Source organism: Sinocyclocheilus grahami, unplaced genomic scaffold (genome assembly GCF_001515645.1).
Source record: "Sinocyclocheilus grahami isolate Dianchi unplaced genomic scaffold, SAMN03320097.WGS_v1.1 scaffold584.1, whole genome shotgun sequence".
Taxonomy (NCBI): Eukaryota; Metazoa; Chordata; class Actinopteri; order Cypriniformes; family Cyprinidae; genus Sinocyclocheilus; species Sinocyclocheilus grahami.
This window is the reverse complement of record NW_015505763.1, coordinates 702,015-724,631: the sequence shown is the minus strand read 5'-3', so window position 1 is coordinate 724,631 and position 22,617 is coordinate 702,015. Positions and strand designations below refer to the sequence as shown.

General features: G+C 39.3%; 2 protein-coding genes across 2 annotated transcripts in view; both read left to right on the top strand.

Annotated features, from left to right (window-relative positions):
- atp2a2b (ATPase sarcoplasmic/endoplasmic reticulum Ca2+ transporting 2b) overlaps positions 1-14,280 on the top strand; it is a 39,988-nt gene extending 25,708 nt beyond the window's left edge. The window contains exons 7-20 of the mRNA XM_016240212.1: positions 591-676; positions 1,577-2,041; positions 4,333-4,421; positions 4,511-4,613; positions 6,518-6,649; positions 6,799-6,918; positions 7,060-7,278; positions 7,366-7,701; positions 8,331-8,551; positions 10,069-10,271; positions 10,445-10,530; positions 10,633-10,766; positions 12,444-12,561; positions 12,793-14,280. Of these exons, the coding sequence (XP_016095698.1) occupies positions 591-676; positions 1,577-2,041; positions 4,333-4,421; positions 4,511-4,613; positions 6,518-6,649; positions 6,799-6,918; positions 7,060-7,278; positions 7,366-7,701; positions 8,331-8,551; positions 10,069-10,271; positions 10,445-10,530; positions 10,633-10,766; positions 12,444-12,561; positions 12,793-13,062 (2,582 nt within the window). The 3' untranslated portion in view covers positions 13,063-14,280. The remainder of the gene's footprint in view (positions 1-590; positions 677-1,576; positions 2,042-4,332; positions 4,422-4,510; positions 4,614-6,517; positions 6,650-6,798; positions 6,919-7,059; positions 7,279-7,365; positions 7,702-8,330; positions 8,552-10,068; positions 10,272-10,444; positions 10,531-10,632; positions 10,767-12,443; positions 12,562-12,792) is intronic.
- A 2,332-nt stretch (positions 14,281-16,612) lies between these two features.
- Positions 16,613-22,617, top strand: part of LOC107556943 (breakpoint cluster region protein-like) — a 102,650-nt gene continuing 96,645 nt past the window's right edge. The window contains exon 1 of the mRNA XM_016240211.1: positions 16,613-18,867. Coding sequence (XP_016095697.1) covers positions 17,379-18,867 — 1,489 coding nt within the window. The 5' untranslated portion in view covers positions 16,613-17,378. The remainder of the gene's footprint in view (positions 18,868-22,617) is intronic.

Here is a 22,617-nt window from a genome sequence, read left to right as displayed (position 1 = left end):
AATTAATCGCAACATGAAAATTTGATACCGGCATATCCCTAATCACAAAACTGTGGTTAAATCAAATTTCTATTGTCATTGCGATAAATTGCAATATTCAGCATTGCGTTGAACAACGGTGCAGGAAACATTGCCACAGTACGCCACCTTATAAAGTCAGTTCAGTAGTTGATATGAGGTGGAAAAATATAGCCTATTTGTTTTTGTTTTTTCTGAGAAGATTCAGTGCTTATTTTAAAGGGAGATCAGCTGTGCTCAGTCTCTGCAGTATTCAGTTAGGGGAAAAGACCGAAAGGAAGTGCTCTTGTAGGAGGCAGGTCTAGCTTCACTGCCTTAATTGGTAAGGGTCTGTTCAACTTCTCCACATCTTTTAGCTGCTCCATCCGTGTCTATTTTTTGTTGGGATTCTTTGCCATCCTGACCAGTACTGAACCGTTTAAGCAATTACGCAAATGCCCATCAAGGACTTAAATTTGGCCACCTGTCTGATGAACTACTAACCTGATCCTTATGTATTACTCTAAGCTTAGAGGGCAGACATGTAGTACTAGAGTTTTGATTTCACCAACTTGTCATCTGTATCATCACAGGAGAATCTGTGTCAGTAATCAAGCATACAGACCCTGTCCCTGACCCTCGAGCTGTGAACCAGGACAAGAAGAACATGCTCTTCTCTGTAAGTCAGACCTCTGATGACTGCTGTCAGTTTATTATTTGTCATACCTGATAATGCAGACCTTATTAGTTGTGCTCATATTTAGAGTTAGATTTTTTTTTTCTCAACTTCAAGTACAGTCCCGTTCAAAAGTTTGGCCTTTTTGTTTTTTTTTATGTTTTTCAAAGAATCTCTAATGCTCACCAAGGCAGTATTTATTTGATTATAAATAGTTATATTGTGAAATATTATTACAGTTGAAAATAAATGTTTTGTATTTGAATGTATTTTAAAAAGTAATTTATTCCTGTTGAGAGAACCTGATTTTTCAGCAGCAATTACTCTAGTCTTCAATGTCACATGATTCTTCAGAAATCATAGTAAGGATTCTGATGAATCATTCTGATTTGCTGCTCAAGAAACATTTCTTACGGTCATTAATGTTGAAATCTGATGTGCTGCTTAATATTTTTTTGTGGAAAATTATAAATTTTTTCAGGATTCTTTGATGAATAGAAAGTTCAGAAGAGCAGCATTTATTTGAAAAGCGATAATTATTTTCATGTTACGGCTGATATTAAAATGTATACCGTGTTGTCTAAAATAAAAATAAAAATTATAAAAAAACTAATGATACAGGCATCACAACATTATAATACTAATTTAAAAAATACATTTAAAGTGTTATGAAATTATGAATGCTTTTAAGATGAACTATAAATGACGGTAAGGGTAATCTAAATGTAAATATAAAGGAAACAAGCTGTGAAATTTCCAATTAAAAAACTAATATATTATGCATCTTTATTTGCATGGTTTAGGACTAGTTTTGTTTCTAGAAAACTTTTAGATATCAGATTGCTTATTGAATATGGTCATAATTTATAGCCTTAAAACTCACCTTTTACTTCATGTTTACAGGGTACCAACATTGCAGCAGGCAAAGCAGTGGGCGTAGTGGTCGCCACAGGCGTGAACACAGAGATCGGCAAAATCCGTGATGAGATGGCATCCACAGAGCAGGAGCGCACGCCGCTGCAGCAGAAACTGGATGAGTTTGGCCAGCAGCTGTCTAAGGTCATCTCGCTCATCTGTATCGCTGTGTGGCTCATCAACATCGGACACTTCAACGATCCCGTTCACGGTGGCTCGTGGATCCGTGGGGCTGTGTACTACTTCAAGATCGCGGTCGCATTGGCTGTGGCTGCCATCCCCGAAGGCCTGCCCGCCGTCATCACCACCTGCCTGGCTCTGGGCACCCGTCGCATGGCTAAGAAGAACGCCATCGTACGCTCTCTGCCCTCAGTGGAGACCCTCGGGTGCACCTCCGTCATCTGCTCGGACAAGACCGGCACCCTGACCACCAACCAGATGTCCGTTTGCAGGGTAAGAATGCTGGGAATATTGTAGCCAATGGAAGTGAACTTTGATGAGCAGCTTCAGGGCTCATCAAAGAGAAAATAATAACTTACAACCCCTGGCTATTACAAATTCTGTTTAGCCCATAATTTCAACCCTTGGCAACAGTGAGTCTGTTATTGTTTAGAAATTTGCAGGTCGGGATTCAGCCAAGAACCAAGAGCAATATTACTGCAGACAATTGGCTGAAAATACTCATGAATAAAAAAAAAAAGGAACATTCATGATGGTATTGATTTAGCACTAGTACATGTCTTACATTGGCTTCAAACAAAAGTCGTGGGAAAACTGTTCAACTGCAGCTTTGATATTGGCATGATTAATTTTGTTTTATCTTTGCGTTCCTCATGATCTTGTGTTGGACCACCCCAAGTTGCCTCTGGATTTCCTTTCATGTTGTTTACTGTTTGACAGGATTCATTTCAAAGGACAACATGGTTTATTTCTCTCTTTCTCCTCTCAACTTTTGTCATCCCCCTCATCTGTTCTTCTCTTTCTTCTTTTCCACCTTTACTGTGAGAGCTGATTAGTATGCGGTAGTCAGTTACTTGCAGTAGTGTTGCATAACTGACCTTGTGTGTGTGTGTGTGTGTGTGTGTGAGATCTGTCTGTGATCCACAGCAGCACCTTCGCTGTGGGCTGTACTGTACACTCATGCAAGCCAAATGTGTGGGGCTGCTGATTTCAATCCGTATTCTGCCTGTAAAGTGGTTGATGTTAGGCTTGTTTTTATTCTTAATAGAGATGAGTTCAAATAATATTATGCTTGATTTATTCTGTGAATGCTCAGGAGGTGGCTAAACCAAGATAATTTTCCCCCTAAATGTCCCGTTTGCCTATATGGGAAGGGTGTCTAAAATTAGCAGCGTTTCAACAGAAGGAATGTAATTGTATTAACCCTAACCCTAAGTATTAAACTTGTACTTGTATTAAACACGCAAGTCGTCTTGCACCATTTCCGCTACAGACACGCATGATACTTCTACTCTTGCATCTGACTGAGGTGTCATTACCTTTCTAAGAGATCATATGTACTGGTCGACCGATATGGATTTTTGATGTTAATGCTGAGAGCAAGGTGGCCGATATGTACATCATACATTTAATTTTAATAACACATGCTGCAATGAAATTCATATTTAATTATTATTATTATTATTATGTATCATATTTTACTAAAAAAAGAATTGAAAACGAGTCGATATAAAAAAATTAATTTGAAAAATTAACCATGTAAAATAAACACATTTTTACTTTAGATAGAAATCATATTTTTACAAATAAATAAACTGTTTAAAAAAAACATTAACACAGTAAACAACCATGCACAATGCATTGATAAATGAATAAAAGTCCCAGTGCTGTCAAAATTACAGTTCTAGTTCAGCCAAGCAGAAAGATTTTGGCCAATGCCAATAATAAAAATAAATATTAATGCAAAATATTGGCTGATATATCGGCCTTGGTAGAATGTAAAATGTGGTTGAAAGCCACAGAAATGTTTGATTTGTTAGTGGACTGTTCTTTTGAGTCTGTTCCTTTCAGTGAATCGTTAAAACCTGTTCTGGTTTCAAAATGGTTTGAATGATTCATAAGAGACTCGGAAAAGTGCATGGAAACATGCTAAAAACCACATGGCAAAGCCATGGTAATCCCTCACAACATTTAAGCATCATAGCAGCATGTTTTGCCACCCAAGCACCTCTAGATTTTTCTTTAGAAAATGTTAACTAGTTGGTTTCTTTTTTCTATCACGTTTTTTCCCGTTTCTCACAATAGCTTATATCAGATATGTTTCATGTTAGAGTTAATTTGCTAATCATGCCTTGTTCTCCGCAGTGCCCAGCGTCTCGCTCTCTCTCCCCCACTCACGCGTCTGTCTCCATCTTTCCAACTCTTGTCCACTGGGTTTTAGCACTACAGCAGGAACGCTGTTCCACTTTATCATCCCACTCGCGCTCATCTCTTTTATTCGCTTCTCTTTCTTGACAAATCCGGGGGATCTGGTTGTCTTCTGTGCTCAAAATATCCTTAATGCTCATTTGCTTATGTTTCAGGAATTTTGGAGGGGTTTTAAAGCCCCTTTGAAGTCAGGTTAAGTGAGTGTCATAAAGTGTTTTACATCCTGGCATATCCAGGTCAGGTGGAGTAGGGATGTTTTCATGAGATGCTGTCAAACATCAGACATGTTCTGTAGCGGATTGTTCTGCCACCTGCTGCTAAACATTTTGTTTGATTTAAAAAAATGTATGTTGCAGATGTTCATTGTTGATCAGGCAAATGGAAACAGCTGCTCTCTCAAAGAGTTCACCATTACTGGCTCCACATACGCCCCTGATGGACAAGTGTGAGTTTGCTGGCCCACGTGCACACTGATATCTCAATGCATGAGACATCTCTGTTGATCCTCTTTTTTTTATTATTTTCTCGCTACAGGTTTCATGAGGATAAACCAGTACAATGCTCCCAGTATGATGCTCTGGTTGAAATGGCCACCATCTGTGCTTTGTGCAATGACTCATCTCTGGATTTCAATGAGGTTTGTAATTAAAATGTTCTGGTAAATGCAGTGTCCTAGTTTTGCTGAAATACACAATATAGTAACGGCTATTATGCAAAATACCTGTTATCACTTAGAAGGCATAGAATCTAATGTCTAGAACTAATGTTCTAGCAGATGGATGTGACTTAATGAAGTTGCTTAAAAATAAAATTAATACATTTGTTTTTAGAATCTAGTATTTAATAGTTTTATAGAAACCACTATAAGCCACTTGTTTAAAAAAATACAATATGTATTTATTTATTTATTTACTTAAAGGGGTGGTTGATTGCGATTTCACTTTTTTTAACGTTAGCGTGTAATGTTGCTGTTTGAGCATAAACGATATCTGCAAAGTTACGAAGCTGAAAGTTCAATGCAAACGGAGATATCGTCTTTTAAAATTCTAGCGGTTTAATGCCTACAAAAATGGCTGGTAGGGACTACAACGAGTTACTTCCCGGGTTCGTGATATCACAAACCCAGATAAACCCCGCCCTCAGGAAAAGGCAGCAAAGGGGGCGAGGCCATGCTGCGCTGCTTTAGAGAAGAGGAAGAGAAAACTAGAGGTGCATGTAAAAATATATGAATCGCGATTTTGTCTTCTAACGATTCTAATGGATTCACAAGTTTCAAAATCAATGTTCTAAAGCAGCTGTTCTTAATACTGTTCCTCGCGTCGCCTGCTCGGCCTCTCTGTCTCGCATTCAGATCATCAGTTCTGTTCCATTTATACATTTATTTTCACATAGCTATGAGAAGCGTTATACATGGACGCGCGTGCAGTTGCCGTATTGTATTGAAGCTTTAATCAGGACAAAACCATATATTAAAAGCTAACATAAGCAGTAGAATTTACAAATAACAGCATATCTAAAAGTATGAGATAACAAAAAACATAGGCCTACCATTAAAAGCTGTGCTTGCACAGGTTCTGCACTGATCCTCTTCAATAATATCCTCTGATTCTCAATCGGGCTCAAACTGATAAGCGATATTAACGACGCCGTTGTTTACAATACAACCAGAGCACATGCCGCTGAGGTGAGGGGCAGGACGTTTAGATGCGCACTAGAGGCGGTTTAGCCAATCACAACACACTGGGCTAGCTAACCAATCAGAGCCCATCGCCTATTTCTGAGGGCGGGGCTTCATAAAAACAGGAAAAGATCAGCCCGTTTCTCAGAGAAGGGACAGAGTGGTGTGGAATAAAGGTAAATTATGTGAAAAATAATACGTTTTTAAAAAAAAGGAAGCATTAACACATGTTAGACTGCACCCCATAAACAGTCAAGCCTGGAAAAAAGCCAATGAACCACCCCTTTAATTAATTAATTAATTAGATATAAAATCTGTATTGGCCAATATTGTAAATTACATTTTCTGTCAACCAGTGGTCACTATTTAAGATCAGCCCGTTTCTCAGAGAAGGGACAGAGTGGTGTGGAATAAAGGTAAATTATGTGAAAAATAATACGTTTTTAAAAAAAAGGAAGCATTAACACATGTTAGACTGCACCCCATAAACAGTCAAGCCTGGAAAAAAGCCAATGAACCACCCCTTTAATTAATTAATTAGATATAAAATCTGTATTGGCCAATATTGTAAATTACATTTTCTGTCAACCAGTGGTCACTATTGTTTTTATTAATGCTGTTAAAAGTAATATTTAGCAAATCTCAAAAGGTCTGTTTTCATGCAGTACATTGTAATCTTGTGATCACTTGATTGATTTAGTTTTTAGAATTGTATTGTTCATATACATTTTAAAAATATTTGTATAGAATTTGAATTAATAATATAATTAAATGTATGGTTTTAATGGAATTAATAATATTAATAGCCGTATATAGTGCTTGCATGTTTTGAAATGTTTCTAAAGAGTTTCTTTCTATGTCAGGCCAAAGGTGTGCACGAGAAGGTGGGTGAAGCCACAGAGACTGCCCTCACATGCCTGGTGGAGAAAATGAACGTGTTTGACACACAACTGAAGGGCCTTTCCAAAGTTGAGAGGGCGAACGCTTGCAACTCGGTAAGTCAGACATTTCCAACCGCAGATTTTGAGTTGGTTGCAACCCTAGTGGGCTATGCGGTTGTGGAAGCCCACATTTATTTCCAAAATGGTTTCTGGTGTTTAATGTAATGGCAGCTCTCATATCCGATTAATTTGTTGGGTCTCAGGTCATCAAGCAACTGATGAAGAAGGAATTCACTCTGGAGTTCTCCCGAGACAGGAAGTCCATGTCGGTCTATTGCACTCCCAACAAAGCTCGCTCCTCCATTGGCAAGATGTTTGTTAAGGTAGCATCACACTTTTCAGGAAAACTTTAGCACTCCACTGTTTCATTTATCTGTTCCACACCGTACTGCTTTATGTTTGAAATGTGATGTGGTACAACAAAGTGCCTGCAGCTTCCTTAAACTCATTATTTCTGGGTGCAGGGTGCTCCAGAGGGAGTGATTGACAGATGCACGCACATTCGTGTAGGTGGGAATAAGGTTTCACTGACAGCAGCCATGAAAGAGAAGATCACGTCTGTGATCCGTGAGTACGGCACAGGACGTGACACACTGCGCTGTCTGGCTCTGGCCACCCGTGACAACCCATTGAGTAAAGAGAGTATGGCACTGGAGGACTCAAGCAGATTTATTGAGTATGAGGTGAGTAGGGCATTTCTGCTATAGCAAGGCTTATTTATAAGTAATTAATTCAAAATATTTATTTATTCATTGCTGTTTTTCCTTTAGACGGACCTGACCTTCGTGGGATGTGTGGGCATGCTGGATCCACCCAGAACTGAGGTGGCAGCTTCCATCAAACTTTGTCGTCAAGCAGGCATCCGAGTCATCATGATCACCGGCGACAACAAGGGTACGGCCGTCGCCATCTGCAGGCGAATTGGAATCTTTGGAGAGGATGACGATGTGTCCAGTATGGCCTACACTGGTCGAGAGTTTGACGATCTGTCTGCTGCCACCCAGCGCGAGGCAGTACTTACTGCCCGTTGCTTTGCCCGTGTCGAGCCATCTCACAAATCCAAGATTGTGGAGTACCTGCAGTCCTACGATGAGATCACTGCCATGGTAAACTAGAATCCAGTGAAATCATAAAATGTACTCCTTGAATGATTTTATATGTACTTCCTTTCAAAAGTTTGGGTTTGGTAAGATGTTTTATGTTCTCCAAAGCATTTAGTTGATTAATTTTCTATTTTAATGTATTTTAAAATGTAATTTATTACTGTGATGCAAAGCTGAATTTTCAGCAGCCATTACTCCAGTCTTCAGTGTCAGATGATCCTTCAGAAATCATTCTAATGTTGCTTTGGTGCCCAAGAAACATTCTTATCAATGTTGAAAACAGTTGTGCTCCTAACAGTCATATTTTTTTCAGACTTCTTTAATAAATAGAAAGTTCAAAAGGATATTTATTTGAAATAATAAAAATTAATATTTTTAACATTAATTTATAATTTAACATTATAAATGTCTTTACTGTGACTTGATCAATTTAATGTGTCATTGCTATAAAAATAATAATATAATAATTAAAAAAATAAAAAAAGACTCCAAACTTTTCAACGGTAGTGTATATTTATATAAAAATATCATTCTATATTAAATGACTATAAAGATGGAAGGATTTATTCTAGATTTTGTTGTTCGAATCATTCTCTCTCAACTGACCTGTCACTCTGTGTTCATTCCCGCAGACTGGAGATGGTGTGAATGATGCACCTGCTCTGAAAAAGTCTGAAATTGGCATTGCTATGGGGTCAGGCACAGCCGTGGCTAAGACTGCCTCTGAGATGGTCCTTGCTGATGATAACTTTGCCACCATTGTGGCCGCTGTGGAAGAGGGTCGAGCCATTTACAACAACATGAAACAATTCATCCGCTACCTCATTTCCTCAAATGTCGGCGAGGTGGTCTGGTAAGGATCTTAAAGGGATAGTTCACCCAAAAATGAAAATTTGATGTTTATCTGCTTACCCCCAGGGCATCCAAGATGTAGGTGACTGTTTCTTCAGTAGAACACAAACGAAGATTTTTAACTCAAACCGTTGCAGTCTGTCAGTCATATAATGGAAGTGAATGGGAATCACGGCTTTGAGAGTCAAAAAAACATACACCAGCATAATCAAATTAAACCCTGCGGCTCGTGACGATACATTGATGTGTAAAGACACGAAACGATCGGTCTGTGCAAGAAACTGAACTGTATTTTATATAATTTTTTACCTCTGATTCAATGTCTGAACTGTCCTGAGCACCTTTGCGTCTTCAGCCAGTGCGTGACGCGTCGTCTTGCTTTAAAGCGGATCACAGACTTATAAGTGCATTACTGCCACCTATCTCTTAAATGAACCATTGACATTCTATCTACAATCTCAATTAGGAGTGTCTATGGTCCATTTGAGAGATTGAACATTCGGACATTGCGGTGAATCAGAGGTTAAAAAAACGATATAAATACTGTTGAGTTTCTTGCACAGACCGATCGTTTTGTGTCTTTACACATCAATGTATCGTCACGAGCCGCAGGGTTTAATTTGGGTTTGTTTATGTATGTTTTTTGACTCAAAGCCATGATTTCATTCACTTCCATTATATGACTGACAGACTGCAACGGTTTGAGTCTCTTCGTTTGTGTTCTACTGAAGAAACAAAGTCACCTACATCTTGGATGCCCTGGGGGTAAGCAGATAAACATTAATTTTTCTTGTAGATGTAATCTGATATATTTACAATATTGTTAAAAATCATGAGGTAAGATGAATGTTTTTGAAAGGAGTTTTATGCACCCCAAGGCTATATTTATTTTATTTAAAATACAGTACAAACTGTAATGTTGTGAAATATTACAATATTTAATGACTGTTTCTATATTAATATATTTTTAAATGTACGTAAAATGTATGTGAATTTTCAGCAGCCATTACTCCAGTCAGAAATCATTATAATATGCAGATTTGGTGCTAAATAACTATTTTTAATAGACAAAATATTTGAATATGATTTTTAATTTTTTTTTACATTATAAATGTATTTACTGTCACTTTTGATCAATTTAATGTGCCCTTGCTGAATAAAATTAATTTCTTTAAAAAAAAAAAAAAAAAAGTAAACCTAAACCTTTGAATGGTAGTGTTTTTTTTGTTAAACAGGGTTTTCAATGAGAAGACCTTGGTTGTTACATACCAGAGTGGTTATTATATAAAATGTTTGTTAGATTATATTCTTTGTTAAATTGTTTAATCAAGGTTTATGATTCATCCTATGCACCAGAATGGCTCAATTTAGTCTCCATCCTAAAAGTGATACTATATAAATGACAACACCAGTGAAATTTATGCCTTGAGCAAACTCAAGATTGCTGCCAATGTCTTTTTGACATTCTTCCAGTTATCATCTAATCGCATAACTCACAATATGTGTTCTCTCTGGCAGTATTTTCTTGACGGCAGCTCTGGGCTTCCCCGAGGCTCTGATTCCAGTTCAGCTTCTGTGGGTGAATCTGGTGACCGACGGTCTGCCTGCGACCGCGCTGGGGTTCAACCCACCCGACCTGGACATCATGAGCAAATCCCCTCGCAATGCCAGAGAACCCCTCATCTCTGGATGGCTCTTCTTCAGATACCTGGCCATTGGCTGTGAGTGCACCACCTTTATTTGTTAATTTTTAATTTTTTTTGTTTTGTTTTCATTTTTTAAATTTACATTTTTACTTTAGTTTTTACCTTTTTAAAAAATGTTTTACTTAATTAATTTTTTTGTAGGTAAAGAAAGTGAGAATTAACACATTGTTCTCCATGTCACCCTATAGGTTATGTGGGTGCTGGTACTGTAGGAGCTGCTGCATGGTGGTTCATTGCTGCTGAAGACGGACCCAGAATCACCATCTATCATCTGGTTAGAAACTCCCCTTAGATTTTTAACAGTCTTTCTTAAACAAATGAATTCTAATGTTTGCATTCGCTTCTAAAAATTACTTCTTTTTTTTTCTCCCCACAGAGTCACTTCCTTCAGTGTGCACCAGACAACCCTGAGTTTGAGGGCCTGAAGTGTGAAGTGTTTGAGTCTCCCTATCCCATGACCATGGCACTGTCTGTACTAGTCACCATTGAGATGTGCAATGCCCTCAACAGGTCAGTATCAGAAGTGCGCTGCAATATAGGAACTAAATTGGGGCATTTTCAGCCCCAATTAAGGCCCCATTTACATCTGCTATTAAGATCTATCCGATCACAAACAGTGAGACAATGCTGTATACACCTGGAAGTAACTTTTGTAACAATGTGGTCAGAATTTTTTTTTCATTTTGTGACTGCATAAATTACTTGCATCTTTTTTCCATTAACAATGTTGATAAAACACTTTCAATCAGTTTGTTTATTTGTATAGCGCTTTTCACAATACATTGTCTTAAAGCAGCTTTACAGAAAATGCTTTTTTCAATGTTATAATTAGTAAGTAATCTGTTATCAGATACATGAGTGTATCAAATAATTTAATTAAGGATAATATTTGACAGTTTTGTAAAATAAAAATGACAAACATTTGTTACAAAAGATTCAAATAAATAGATTTTTTTAGAGGACAGACATTACTTTTAAACCCAATTTACACTTGTATTCAGCCACATCCACTTTTTTTTTTCAGAGCTTTATACAATACCGATTGTGTCAAAGCAACTTTACAGTGTTAAGTAAGGGATAATGCTGAATAACCCCGACAGTGTGAATCAGTCTTGTATCACTCTGAAGGGGGTTATTCTGTGATAACAACCGGCTGGATATACATTATCCCGCTTATTACGGCTACTTGCCACATAAGTAAATAATTAGACACGAAATATTGATTTGAGTTGAAATATTTGAACGCAAAGCTTCCGTGAACACAGCTTCCGTGAACACAGCAGTTGCGAGTAAGTTCAAACTAGACGGACATTTAAGGGATACGGTGCAGTCACACCACTTATTCACCACATACATAATTATGGAGATAAAAGATTTAAGATGAAAATGTTTTAAAATCTTACCAGTTTGTTAGTTATCTTCTAATCCATTACAGCGTACAAAACAATCGTAGCAAAATGGCAGCAGCTGCGTTTGTATGAAACGAGAGCGCGAGTCCGCCATACCAGGATGACATAATTCAATAATTGTACACAATTTTGAATAGAGTTTTAATATTTTATTAGCTAAACAAACGCGAAGGTTCCACCAAGAAAAAACTGTTGACTTCAGTTACCCGGATGAGCCTGTGTTATCAGCTTTTACCGGTTGTTATCGAGGGATAACATACCCTCGGAATGTCGCGACTGACCAATCAGAATCAAGTATTCCACAGAGCAGTGTCATAAACAGAAAAAACGTGTGCTGATAACGCAAAAGGACAATAGAAAACCGTCAGTTTTTCAGTTAAAGTCGGTTCATCGTTGATTCAGTGATGTTATCATCCAGCTCAGTTCAGTTCTCTTCAAGTAGTGTCTGTGCAATCAAGTTGGCAATATTGCCAAAAATTGTGTCCCCAACTAAGCAAGCCAAAGGCGACAGTGGCAAGGAACCACAACTCCATCGGTGACAGAAATGGAGAAAAAAAGCCTTGGGAGAAATAGGCTCAGTCGGGTGGCCAGTTCTCCTCTGGCCAGACGAAACCAGCATGGTATGGTTTAATTCCAGGCTGCAATGCAAGTCAGATTGGTTCTCGTGGTCTTGTATATCAGCTGAAATGGATTTTAATACCAGATGTTAATGGCATAAGTGGTGGATAATATAAATATGCAAACAGTCTCTTAATTTCACAATGGTATCTTGTTGTAGTGTTTCCGAGAACCAGTCTCTGCTTCGCATGCCCCCCTGGGAGAACGTGTGGCTGCTAGGAGCCATCTGCCTCTCCATGTCCCTCCACTTCCTTATCCTTTATGTGGAACCCCTGCCGGTAAGATCAATTTGAATCAATAAGATGATCAGTTTCAGTGTATTTGTTCCTTTTATATTTTTTTGCGGTCTTTGTAGAATTGAGTTTTTAATTCCAATTTTTTATCTTTTTAACAGTTAGTAAATGTATGTCTTCATATTGTTTTGCAATGAAACTGTTCTTAGTTTAGTCAATTGTCCATTTATTATTTACTCTGTATAGTAGTTAAGTTACACTGCATTTTCTCTACAGATGATCTTCCAGATCACCCCACTGAATGTGACCCAGTGGCTTATGGTGTTGAAGATTTCCCTGCCAGTCATCTTGCTGGATGAAGTGCTCAAGTTTGTGGCCAGAAACTACCTGGACAAGCCCAAAGACCTGGACGGTCCCAAGAGCATGGCCTGCTCTCTCAGCACCTGCATGGAGGGCATTTCCTGGCCCTTCGTGGCTCTCTCACTCCCCCTGGTGCTGTGGATCTACAGCACTGACACTAACTTGGCCGAAATGTTCTGGTCTTGACTGAAATGAGCACTGATGTGTGTAGCTAGTGTGCACGTGTGTCTGTATGTATGGTTGTGCGTTTAAAGTGTGCCTCCGCTACAGAGAATGTGTACGAGAAGTACAGGATTAACACGAAAATAACCGTGATATAGAAATATAACCTTTTTTTTTAGCTGTCTGTTGGGGTTTGAGGAGACCATACAGACCTGAAGTCTTCAAGTATTAGTGACCATTAATAATCTCTTTGGACTTCTTGTTGGTTTCTTTTTGTTATTGCATTTTTAATTAATCATGTGTCATGTCTCATTTCAAACTAGTATCAATTATGATAATATCCCATTTGTTTTGGCCCCAAATCATGTTCGAATGGCTAAATGGAAAAAGTGCTTGTGTACCGACATTTAACACTATTTTATGCAATTGTTCATTTGTTATTATTTGTTCAATTTGCTAACAGAGAGCAGAGTGGGTAGGGTAGAAAAAAGAGAGAGAACAAGACAGAACTGTTTACTAATGTCTACCTTTGTGTCTTCGGTGTGAACATCGCTAAGGAGCCAATAGACAAGCATGGTGTTTCAAAGCAGCATGAGAAAGAGAGTGCGGGACTGAATGTTTGAATGCTTCACGGTCAAATCCTCAGATGAAAGCTGCATGTTCTGTATTTTGCATGCATTTTGTGTGGTTTTTCACTTATGATTTGTACCTGTATGTCTTTCCCTGTGTAATAACTTCCATTTGTATGGGTATACATTGTTTCCATTATTACCTAACACTTTTGATTAGTAAAGCCAGTTTTTCTGCACTAGGCAGAGTACAGCTACCTCAGGACTGTCAGATTAGACTCTCTCTGGTTGCTTCCCACCACTTAGCTTTACACCGCTTGTACACATTAATGCATGAGGGGTTCCTCTATTTGATGATAAACAGAACCCAGATTCCTTTGGCCCTAACATCTGTTTTAAGTTCTTTTTTTTTTGTTTCACTCTTTTTTTTTTTAAATTTAATGAAGTTGCATTAACTTAATTTAGGGGTTTTTGTTTTTGGGGTGGGGTGGGTTGGATAAAAGCTGTAGCTGTTACCGTTTAGTGGGTTACGGTCAGAGACAAAGGAGTAGAAAATTTGACCAGCTAAGGTTTAGGTGTTGCATTCAAAACAAATTTTACAATGCAAAACCAAAATGTTTCATGCTATAATTTTTTTTCTACTTAATACACTCATGAACCATTTGAATTAAAATGCGTGTCTTCATTTTACAAGCTGGTCTGTTCCTGTAATGCAGCACGGCAAGTTTTAGGAGCAAATATACTTGAATAAATGAAATTAATGTACAGAGATTTAGTTACATAGCTGAGCACAAGATTGACAGCTGGGAGGGGCTTCCTGTTTGGCCCTCACCAGCCAGTCTGGTAGTGGCCTGTATATTTGTACACATGCAGCACATATACAGAAACGGTACAAAGTAAATTTTTTTTTTTTAATAGAGCTTTCTGGCATTTAGTTGTCCATTGCATCACACTAATTTTTGCTTGCTAAAATGGATGCATGTCCCTGACTATGCTCTTGGTGTGGAACTGTCAGTATTTTTTTTCTAACAATCATAAACATTCCCTTTAAGTAGGTGTCGCTGACATTGCCGCTACACATTTCTCCACTCCTTTTCACTGTGTTACAACAATGTCCCAAAGCCTCAAGTTTTTCTGACAATGGACCAACACTGCTTGCCTGTAAATCTGCTAAATTCTCACTACGACTACTGTGGCCGTTTATAGCTACATTAACACATGCCCATATCAGCTTGAATACATTACACTGTTATATTCCACTGCAATATATGCTGTTTTTAAGAAATATATAATATATTGTAAAGACTTGGTCAAATTACTTGCGTGGTTGTTTTCTTTACCCCATATAATAATATATTGTAAAGACTTGGTCAAATTACTTGCGTGATTGTTTTCTTTACCCCATATAATTTCAATATTGCCTCTGAATGAAATGAATGCACCATTAGTTTTTATTAGAATGGTCCGTACACTGTTCTGACTTGCTCAGGAACTAAACTTGGATGATGGCATAAATGACTCGAATGAAAACACTATTGCCATTAGAAATATGTTGCATTCTTTTCTTTTTTAGTAAATGTTGCCTTTTGTATGAACAATTAATCATACATTTATTTCCCCCATTGTCATACTTGCTTATATGCAAACTATTTATTTAATAGTGCACTTTAGCGTTTGCGTTTCGTTCTAAAACCAAAATTCAAAAATTCCTCTTTTTTTCTCATTTGTTTTTATTGGCATTTATTGCTTCTGCCTCTGCTCTTGTTGGGAAACCTCAGGCTTCTGTGTTGTGCATGTCTGTTTTGAGTGGCTTCATTTAGCTGAATATCAGAACTTGCATGTTGAATGTGCAGTTCAGAAAATAGCCACCAGTGCACTGCCAGATCACGTGTAAGAATGGACTCAATAATAAAAACTCAGTAATGAATAAATGACAGAGAAATAAGAGTAATAAGTGTATAAGGAAGCAAGCATCAGCATCATCTTCTACCTTGCATGACAATGTCTACATTGCCTAATGCTGATGCAAGGAGAGTTTGCTGCATTTTTTTCCTGTGTCAGTTGTCATAGTTTTATATACATGTATTATATAGTATAATGCATGACTTCAGTTGTAATTAGCCAAATAATTTGATCTATATTTATATAGCAACTTGCTGTGTACATTGCTGCTGAATGGTATATGATTCAACATCATTTTACAAATAAACTCTTTAGTTAATTTACTAATGGGGACGTGCCTCTCTATGTGTATCTGTTAGGAAAAGCCATTTAATAAATTTAAATATTCCTAAAATGAAGGAGTAGGATTTTCTTACTATTCAGTCTGTTAACTTACCTGAATCAGTGTCATTGGTCAGCAGAAAAAACAGACTCAAATGCGGCCAGAATGTGCTTCTTGTTCTTGGCTCTAAAATCAACAATGAAGCCATGAGTTCATTAATTAAAGTACCATTTAAACAAAAAGTACATGTTTGTTGAAGGTATTTACGCAGAGAGATGTCCTGAGCGGTCCTTACGGCTGTAATGTCTAATACTGAACACTTGAAGGCGACAGAGACGAATTTTGGCGCTAAAACACGGTCCAATTACAATGACATCATCTTATTTCACATGTAAAAACCAGTGTGTTTACAATAGCATAAATTAATGTACATTTCAGTTCAGTGCCTTTAATTAGCTACATACAAAAGGTTATATTTCTGCAAATTATGTTATTACACATATTGTTAGATTATGTTATTTATCTAAAAATAACACAAAAAAAAAACATTACACCTATTTTGTGAATTATTTGTTCCACAATATTGTGTGTGTTCCTTAAACGCCACATTATGTTTCAACAAAAACAGGCTGCATTTCCCCTAACACATGTCGAAAAGTTTGATATTTAAACCACGCCACGCTCACTACAAGCTCCCTGACCTATGCGGTGAAGCAGCCTGTCGCTTTAAATCGAACCCATGCTGGGAGAGCTGTCAATCATGTCTCGTAATCCCGCCCCTTCCTGCAGCAGCAGCGTTAAGTGCTTTTCATACAGAGGCATTACGTACAGCAGACGCGGCAAATCTGCACAGTCTAATAATCAGCGACAAAATGGGATAATCGTGAGCGTCTTTAGACAATTTCGTCCACGGGAACTAAACGAGCAGTCGAGGAGAGTGTTTTTTTTTCTTCTTCCAGACACAGACGTAAGCACAAAGGGCTTTGGTGATAAAAATGATAAAAAAGACATCACATTATGAACGCAGGACAACTGGAATACCTCGCCACAGTCACGGCCGGACCGTATGATTTGTTTATGGCGACTAGTTTAATTCGGAAAGCATTCTAAGGAGTACTTCGTTCATCCCGTGCGCTCTGGAGAACAGATGCTGTCATTGTGCTGAGGACCGAGATTTGTGCGCGTGATATTCTGCAAGTGGTCTCGTCGGAATGGTGCGCGAGATGAGACTGCGCGTGCCTTTATTGTTTCCGCGCGACATGCTCAATAACGGTCGTTCAGTCGTTGTACAACTCGAGCCCAACGACGACAATTCTGGCACAGAAAGACTGAGACTTCTAGTGACAATTCCAGGGAAATCATGAACTAAGTGTTTTGTAAACGTTTGTATTAAGTGTTATTGAAGAAATATCCTTTATTATGAACGGGCACTGCCGACTTTTCATACTTTAATCAATTTTCTTTTCCTTCAGCTAAATTTCAATTGGTTGGAGATACTTGACCGTGTGTTTCTGACCAATTTGATATTTTCAGCCTGAGCAAACACAATGGTGGAGCCTGTGGGTTTCATCGAAGCCTGGAAAGCACAGTTTCCAGAGTCTGAGCCTCCGAAGATGGAGCTGAGGTCTGTTGGGGGAATCGAACAAGAATTGGAGAAGTGCAAAGCGTCCATAAGACGCTTGGAAATGGAGGTGAACAAAGAGCGCTTTCGGATGATCTACCTTCAGACGCTGCTGGCCAAGGAGCGAAAGAGCTACGACCGGCAGAGATGGGGTTTCAGGAAGCCACCTCACATGATCGAAGGGGACCCGCAAGCTGTTGGGGCCGATTCTCAGCATCTCCATGCACAGGAGCAGGGACAGCCAGAGCGCAGCAGGTTTCAGCCTGTGGGGGAGACCAGAGTGAAACCACGACCACCCCCTGCCAGGAAGTCGGCCTCCCACGGTGATGGATTGGAGCTACAGTCGTCATTCGAGGCGCACCAGGCAGGGCCGGTCAGTGAGACCGACGGGCTCTCGCCATCAACACAGAGGGGTGGAGTTTCTCCTTGCAGGCCCCATCCACCCCTTGACAAGGAGTTGCCCTTGGATCCGTCACCCAAAGACAAGCCGGGCATGGGGCTCGGGGTGGCTGCCTTACGTTCGAACTTTGAGAGAATCAAACGGGCCAACTCACACTCAGCCAGTGATGGAAAATCAGGCCAAGAGAAACCATTTTACACCAACGTTGAGTTCCATCATGACAGGGGCCTGGTAAAAGTCAACGACCGTGAGGTCTCTGACAAAATTAGCTCTCTTGGGAACCAAGCCATGCAGATGGAGCGCAAAAGGTCACTTCATTCACTTCCAGGCAACCTTGCTACGGTCGCAGGCGATCTACGCCCCAGGCCTGTCTATAGGGGGCGCTCTACCGAAAGCACCTGCGGATATGATGCAGAGTATGAAGATGGCGAACCCAGTCCTCGCTACAGCACTGCGAGACCGAACGGTGCCAAACCACCACCTCCACCTTGGCAGCCATCAGATTTCCAGCCATACACTAGTGTTTACGTCGGAGGGATGATGTCAGGAGAAAGTGGTGACGGTAGGGTCACTATGAGAGACCATGGAGGAAGCGACGACCATCTTCTCACCTGGCCCAGGAGGTCATACTCGCCTGGAAGTTTCGAGGATGTGGGAGGTGGAGGAGGCGGATACACGCCAGACTGCAGCTCCAATGAGAACCTGACATCCAGTGAGGAAGACTTCTCCTCGGGACAGTCCAGTCACGTGTCGCCCAGCCCTACGACAGCCTACCGCCGCCCACTCCGAGAGAAGAGTCGCTCACCTTCTCAGAACTCCCAGAATTCTCAGCATTCGTTTGACAGCAGCAGCCCCCCTACACCGCAGACACAGAAACGACACAGGCAGCAACATGTCGTGGTGTCTGAGGCCACCATTGTGGGCGTAAGGAAAACAGGACAAATCTGGCCCCATGATGGAGACTCTATTGCCTCCAGTCGGGCTTCCCATGACAACAGTTACCATGGAGATCTAGGTAAGGCATGATTATGACTTCTACATGTTGTTGTTCTGTTTTGCATATGACAGGTGAAGCGGTTCCTAAAAAATATCAAATGTAGCAGAAAAATGAAAGGTCGTAGGTAAGCAAAATTGGTCGCTACTGTAAATGGGACATGACATCATTGTCAAGCTGACACTGGGTAGCAATGTGTAGCGTGGCTGAATAATTGCAAATCAAAACTTTTGGCCAGACATATTCTTACAGTGAAAATGAGTGGGCATTTTATGTTTTTCTTCTACTCTGCATGCTTGATCAGTCAATTTTTCGGTTTTATCTCCTTTTATATTTGGTTGTTCTTCCGTTAAATCCGTCCTCTGTCAGATTCTGTGCTTCCCGTCCAAAGCTATTGTCCACTTTTGTTTCACGCTCTCTCTGTATCGGTCAGACACCGTGGCGACTGCTTGCTGCAGTTGGTTAGTCCGGTCTGATGAGACTCATATATAAAGAGTAATTAACTGGACAAGCTAATTTATGATCATAAGGTCAAGATGTGCATGTCAGAGTTTGTTTCTTTATGCAGGAGAGAAGCTGAGGAGCTTTCACTCATGTCACATGCTACTGTAGGAATCTCCCAAGCAGGACAAAACACCCAGTTGATGAGTGAAAATTGTCATATGTAAATTTAATATTTTCATTCCCTTTTATGGTACTGTATGTTAATACAGTGATTAATAGACTTTGAAGTTTGTAAGGAAAAAATCATTCAGTTTCTGTGATTGCTTCAATGGAGTGAAGTCAGTGGAGCTCATGTGATCCATCTCTTGTGAAATGCTGTAGCGGAGTGAGATTTCTAAATGATGTCCACATACAGTGATACATTTAAAAAAAAAAACCTTGTAACCCTTGTTGTTGCTGTTCTGTTTGTGTGATAAAATCTGTGTACATAATCTTGTGTGTTGTGCACTTCTGCAGTTTACATACAAATGCTTTCCCTGCACAGTTATTTTTAGCAGCAAATCGGATCCCTTATTTTTTGGAGGGACCAGTGCAAATGTTGAGAGGGCAAGTAAAATATGAACTACTGGACCAATTGGGTCAGCTGAAAAAAAAAAAATCCTTAATGGTCTTTTAGGCTCACCAAGTCTGTGTTTATTTGATAACAAAAAAAATATAGTAGTAAACAATATTGTGAAATATTATTAATTTAAAATAACTTCTGTATTTCTGTGATGGCAAACCTGAATTTTCAGCAGCCATTACCCCAGTTTTAAGTGTCACATGATCTTTCAGAAATCATTCTTATATGCTGATTTGGTGCTCAAGAAACTTTTTTTTTTGTCAAATCTGAAAACAGTTGTGCTGCTTAATTTTTGGAAAACTGATGTATATTTTTTAGGATTTTCTTAATGACTAGACAGTTCAAAAGAACACTTTTTGAATTTTATTTTTTTGTAGTTTTATAAATGTCTCCACTGTCACTTTTGATCAATTTAATGTGTCCTTAATGCTGAATAAAAGTTAATTTCTTTCAAAAACAGAAAACCGTACCAACCCCATGCAGTTTGACAAATTCATAAACAAATTTTTGCTGGGAAACATGTGATACAAACCATTGGTGATTGGTTCGTAGTTAAGCACATTTATATTGATGCTTTCAAAACAAGTCATTTTTACAATTCTAGCAAAACCTCATCTATGTTAGCCAGCTAGTAACCGATAACATGGAGGACAGATATTCAGCAGAATTTTCAACAATGTAAATTACATCTCAGAAAACCAAATATTTGAAGGCATAAAAATGTACATGATCAATTAACACAACTTTCAGTAGCAATAACAGCGACAGTTTTTTCAACTAGCCTGAAACTTTCACTGGCTCCAGGCTAGTGAGCAATTCTTACGGTTGTGTCCTGCAGAAATAGGAACTCTTTCTACTAACTAAAAGTACAGTATAGTAATGTTACCTAACAAGCAGGTGTCTGGAAGATTCAGCCAAAGAGACCAATATCCATGAGCGTGACTCACCAGGCTGCTATTTCCACAATCAGGCTGTCTTTATAAGCATTCTAAACTTTGAACTGCAGTGTTTTACTTGTTCCAGTATCTTTTAACTTGTTTCTCGCCAAGAAGCAGAATGACATCAGCTATTAGAATGACTACAGGGGAGGGCGGTATCTAGGTGCCATATCATACCGTCCACGATAATACCGGTAGAAATTTTTACATGATAAAAAAACCAAAAAATGTCATATCGACGCAATGACGTATATACGTTCCCTAGCACGCACAACAACACCACCACCACAAACCCAATAGGTGTGTTCAACTTGAAGCAGCGCTACGCAGACTGATCGGTGTATGACATCAAAGTATTGCAAGAGCGGCTCTAGAGCATATTTGAGCGCACACTCTTACCTTCAAAAATAGGCGAGGCTCATATCTTTAGCGAAGCGGAGAGAGGAGGGGCCCTGGCTATTTCAACCGACTGCCCAAGGCCAGCATAAAAAGATGGCCTGCGTGTCGTCACGAAAGCTTATCAATTACACCAGTGTTCGAACTATACCGTGGACTTTGGGGGAGCCCACTTGTTTTTTTTTTTTATAACGGGAGGTGGGGGGTGGGTTCGTGCACGTGCCTCAAAAGAGGGTTTACAATGACTTACAAAGATGCATAACAGCTACAAGTGTATGCACTACATGCTTTATGCAAGTACTATATAGGATAAATCACTATACAGGATTTACCCTATTATACTTTATCGACACGAATTGATAGGTGAAACAACAAACAGCCACCCACAAATAGTCTAAACAAAGCATCAGGCTGTCTTTGAATTCACATGAACAACGGTTAAAGTTACTCATCGTCAGGCTACAGAAGAATACCATAATTCCTCCGTTTAATTAGGCCTAAGACATCGAGAGTCACGCAGACCTAACAACCCAGCCCCAACACATAATTGCGAATAACATGCCTTACCTTAACACAGAATCGACCACAGAGTTTATATTTTTTCTACGAATCTTTGAGTTAACATGTACTAAACATGAGTGGAATTTGCACCGCAGCGTCCCCACACCTTGATGCTCATGACAACAATAGCATGTATAGTTATCTTTATTGAAGCGAATTAGGTTTAAAAATCACCGTCATGCATGAATTAATGATATTTTTGCAATTTTACACATAATAATCCACGATGATCACATTACACAAAACTGAAATTGCACATTAAAATAACAGAGTCAATATTTTGAGACCCCCCAAAATTTCACAAATCACATTTTCAGGGGAGCCCATGTCTTATTAAGGGGAGCCGAGCTCCCCCTAGCTCCCCCGTAGTTCGCACCCTGAATTGCACGTGTTTTAAGCCTTGCCAATTTAAACATTCAAAACAGTTTAAAGCATTCAAACACAAGATGCGGAAAAACTCAACCGAGTGTTCGCACACTGAGTTCGGTGCACACATGGAGAGCCGCGCAAACACCAAACCGAGCTCTTCTTCGCTTCCTCCCGTGCCTGAACGAACAACAGAGAGCCCTACAGCCCTTAAACACGAATTGAGTTTTGTCTCCTCTTGCTCTTGGTATTTTACAACAATACAAAGAGCAATGTGTAGGCCTACCAGATTTAGCCCTACACTTATTCATAGCGATGCACCGATACTGGTATCGGTATCGGGCCCGATACTGGTCTTCTGTACTTGTACTCGTTAAAATGCCCCGATACCAAACGCCGATACCACACAGCATGTGATAAGCGCCATATTCAAACAAAGAAACA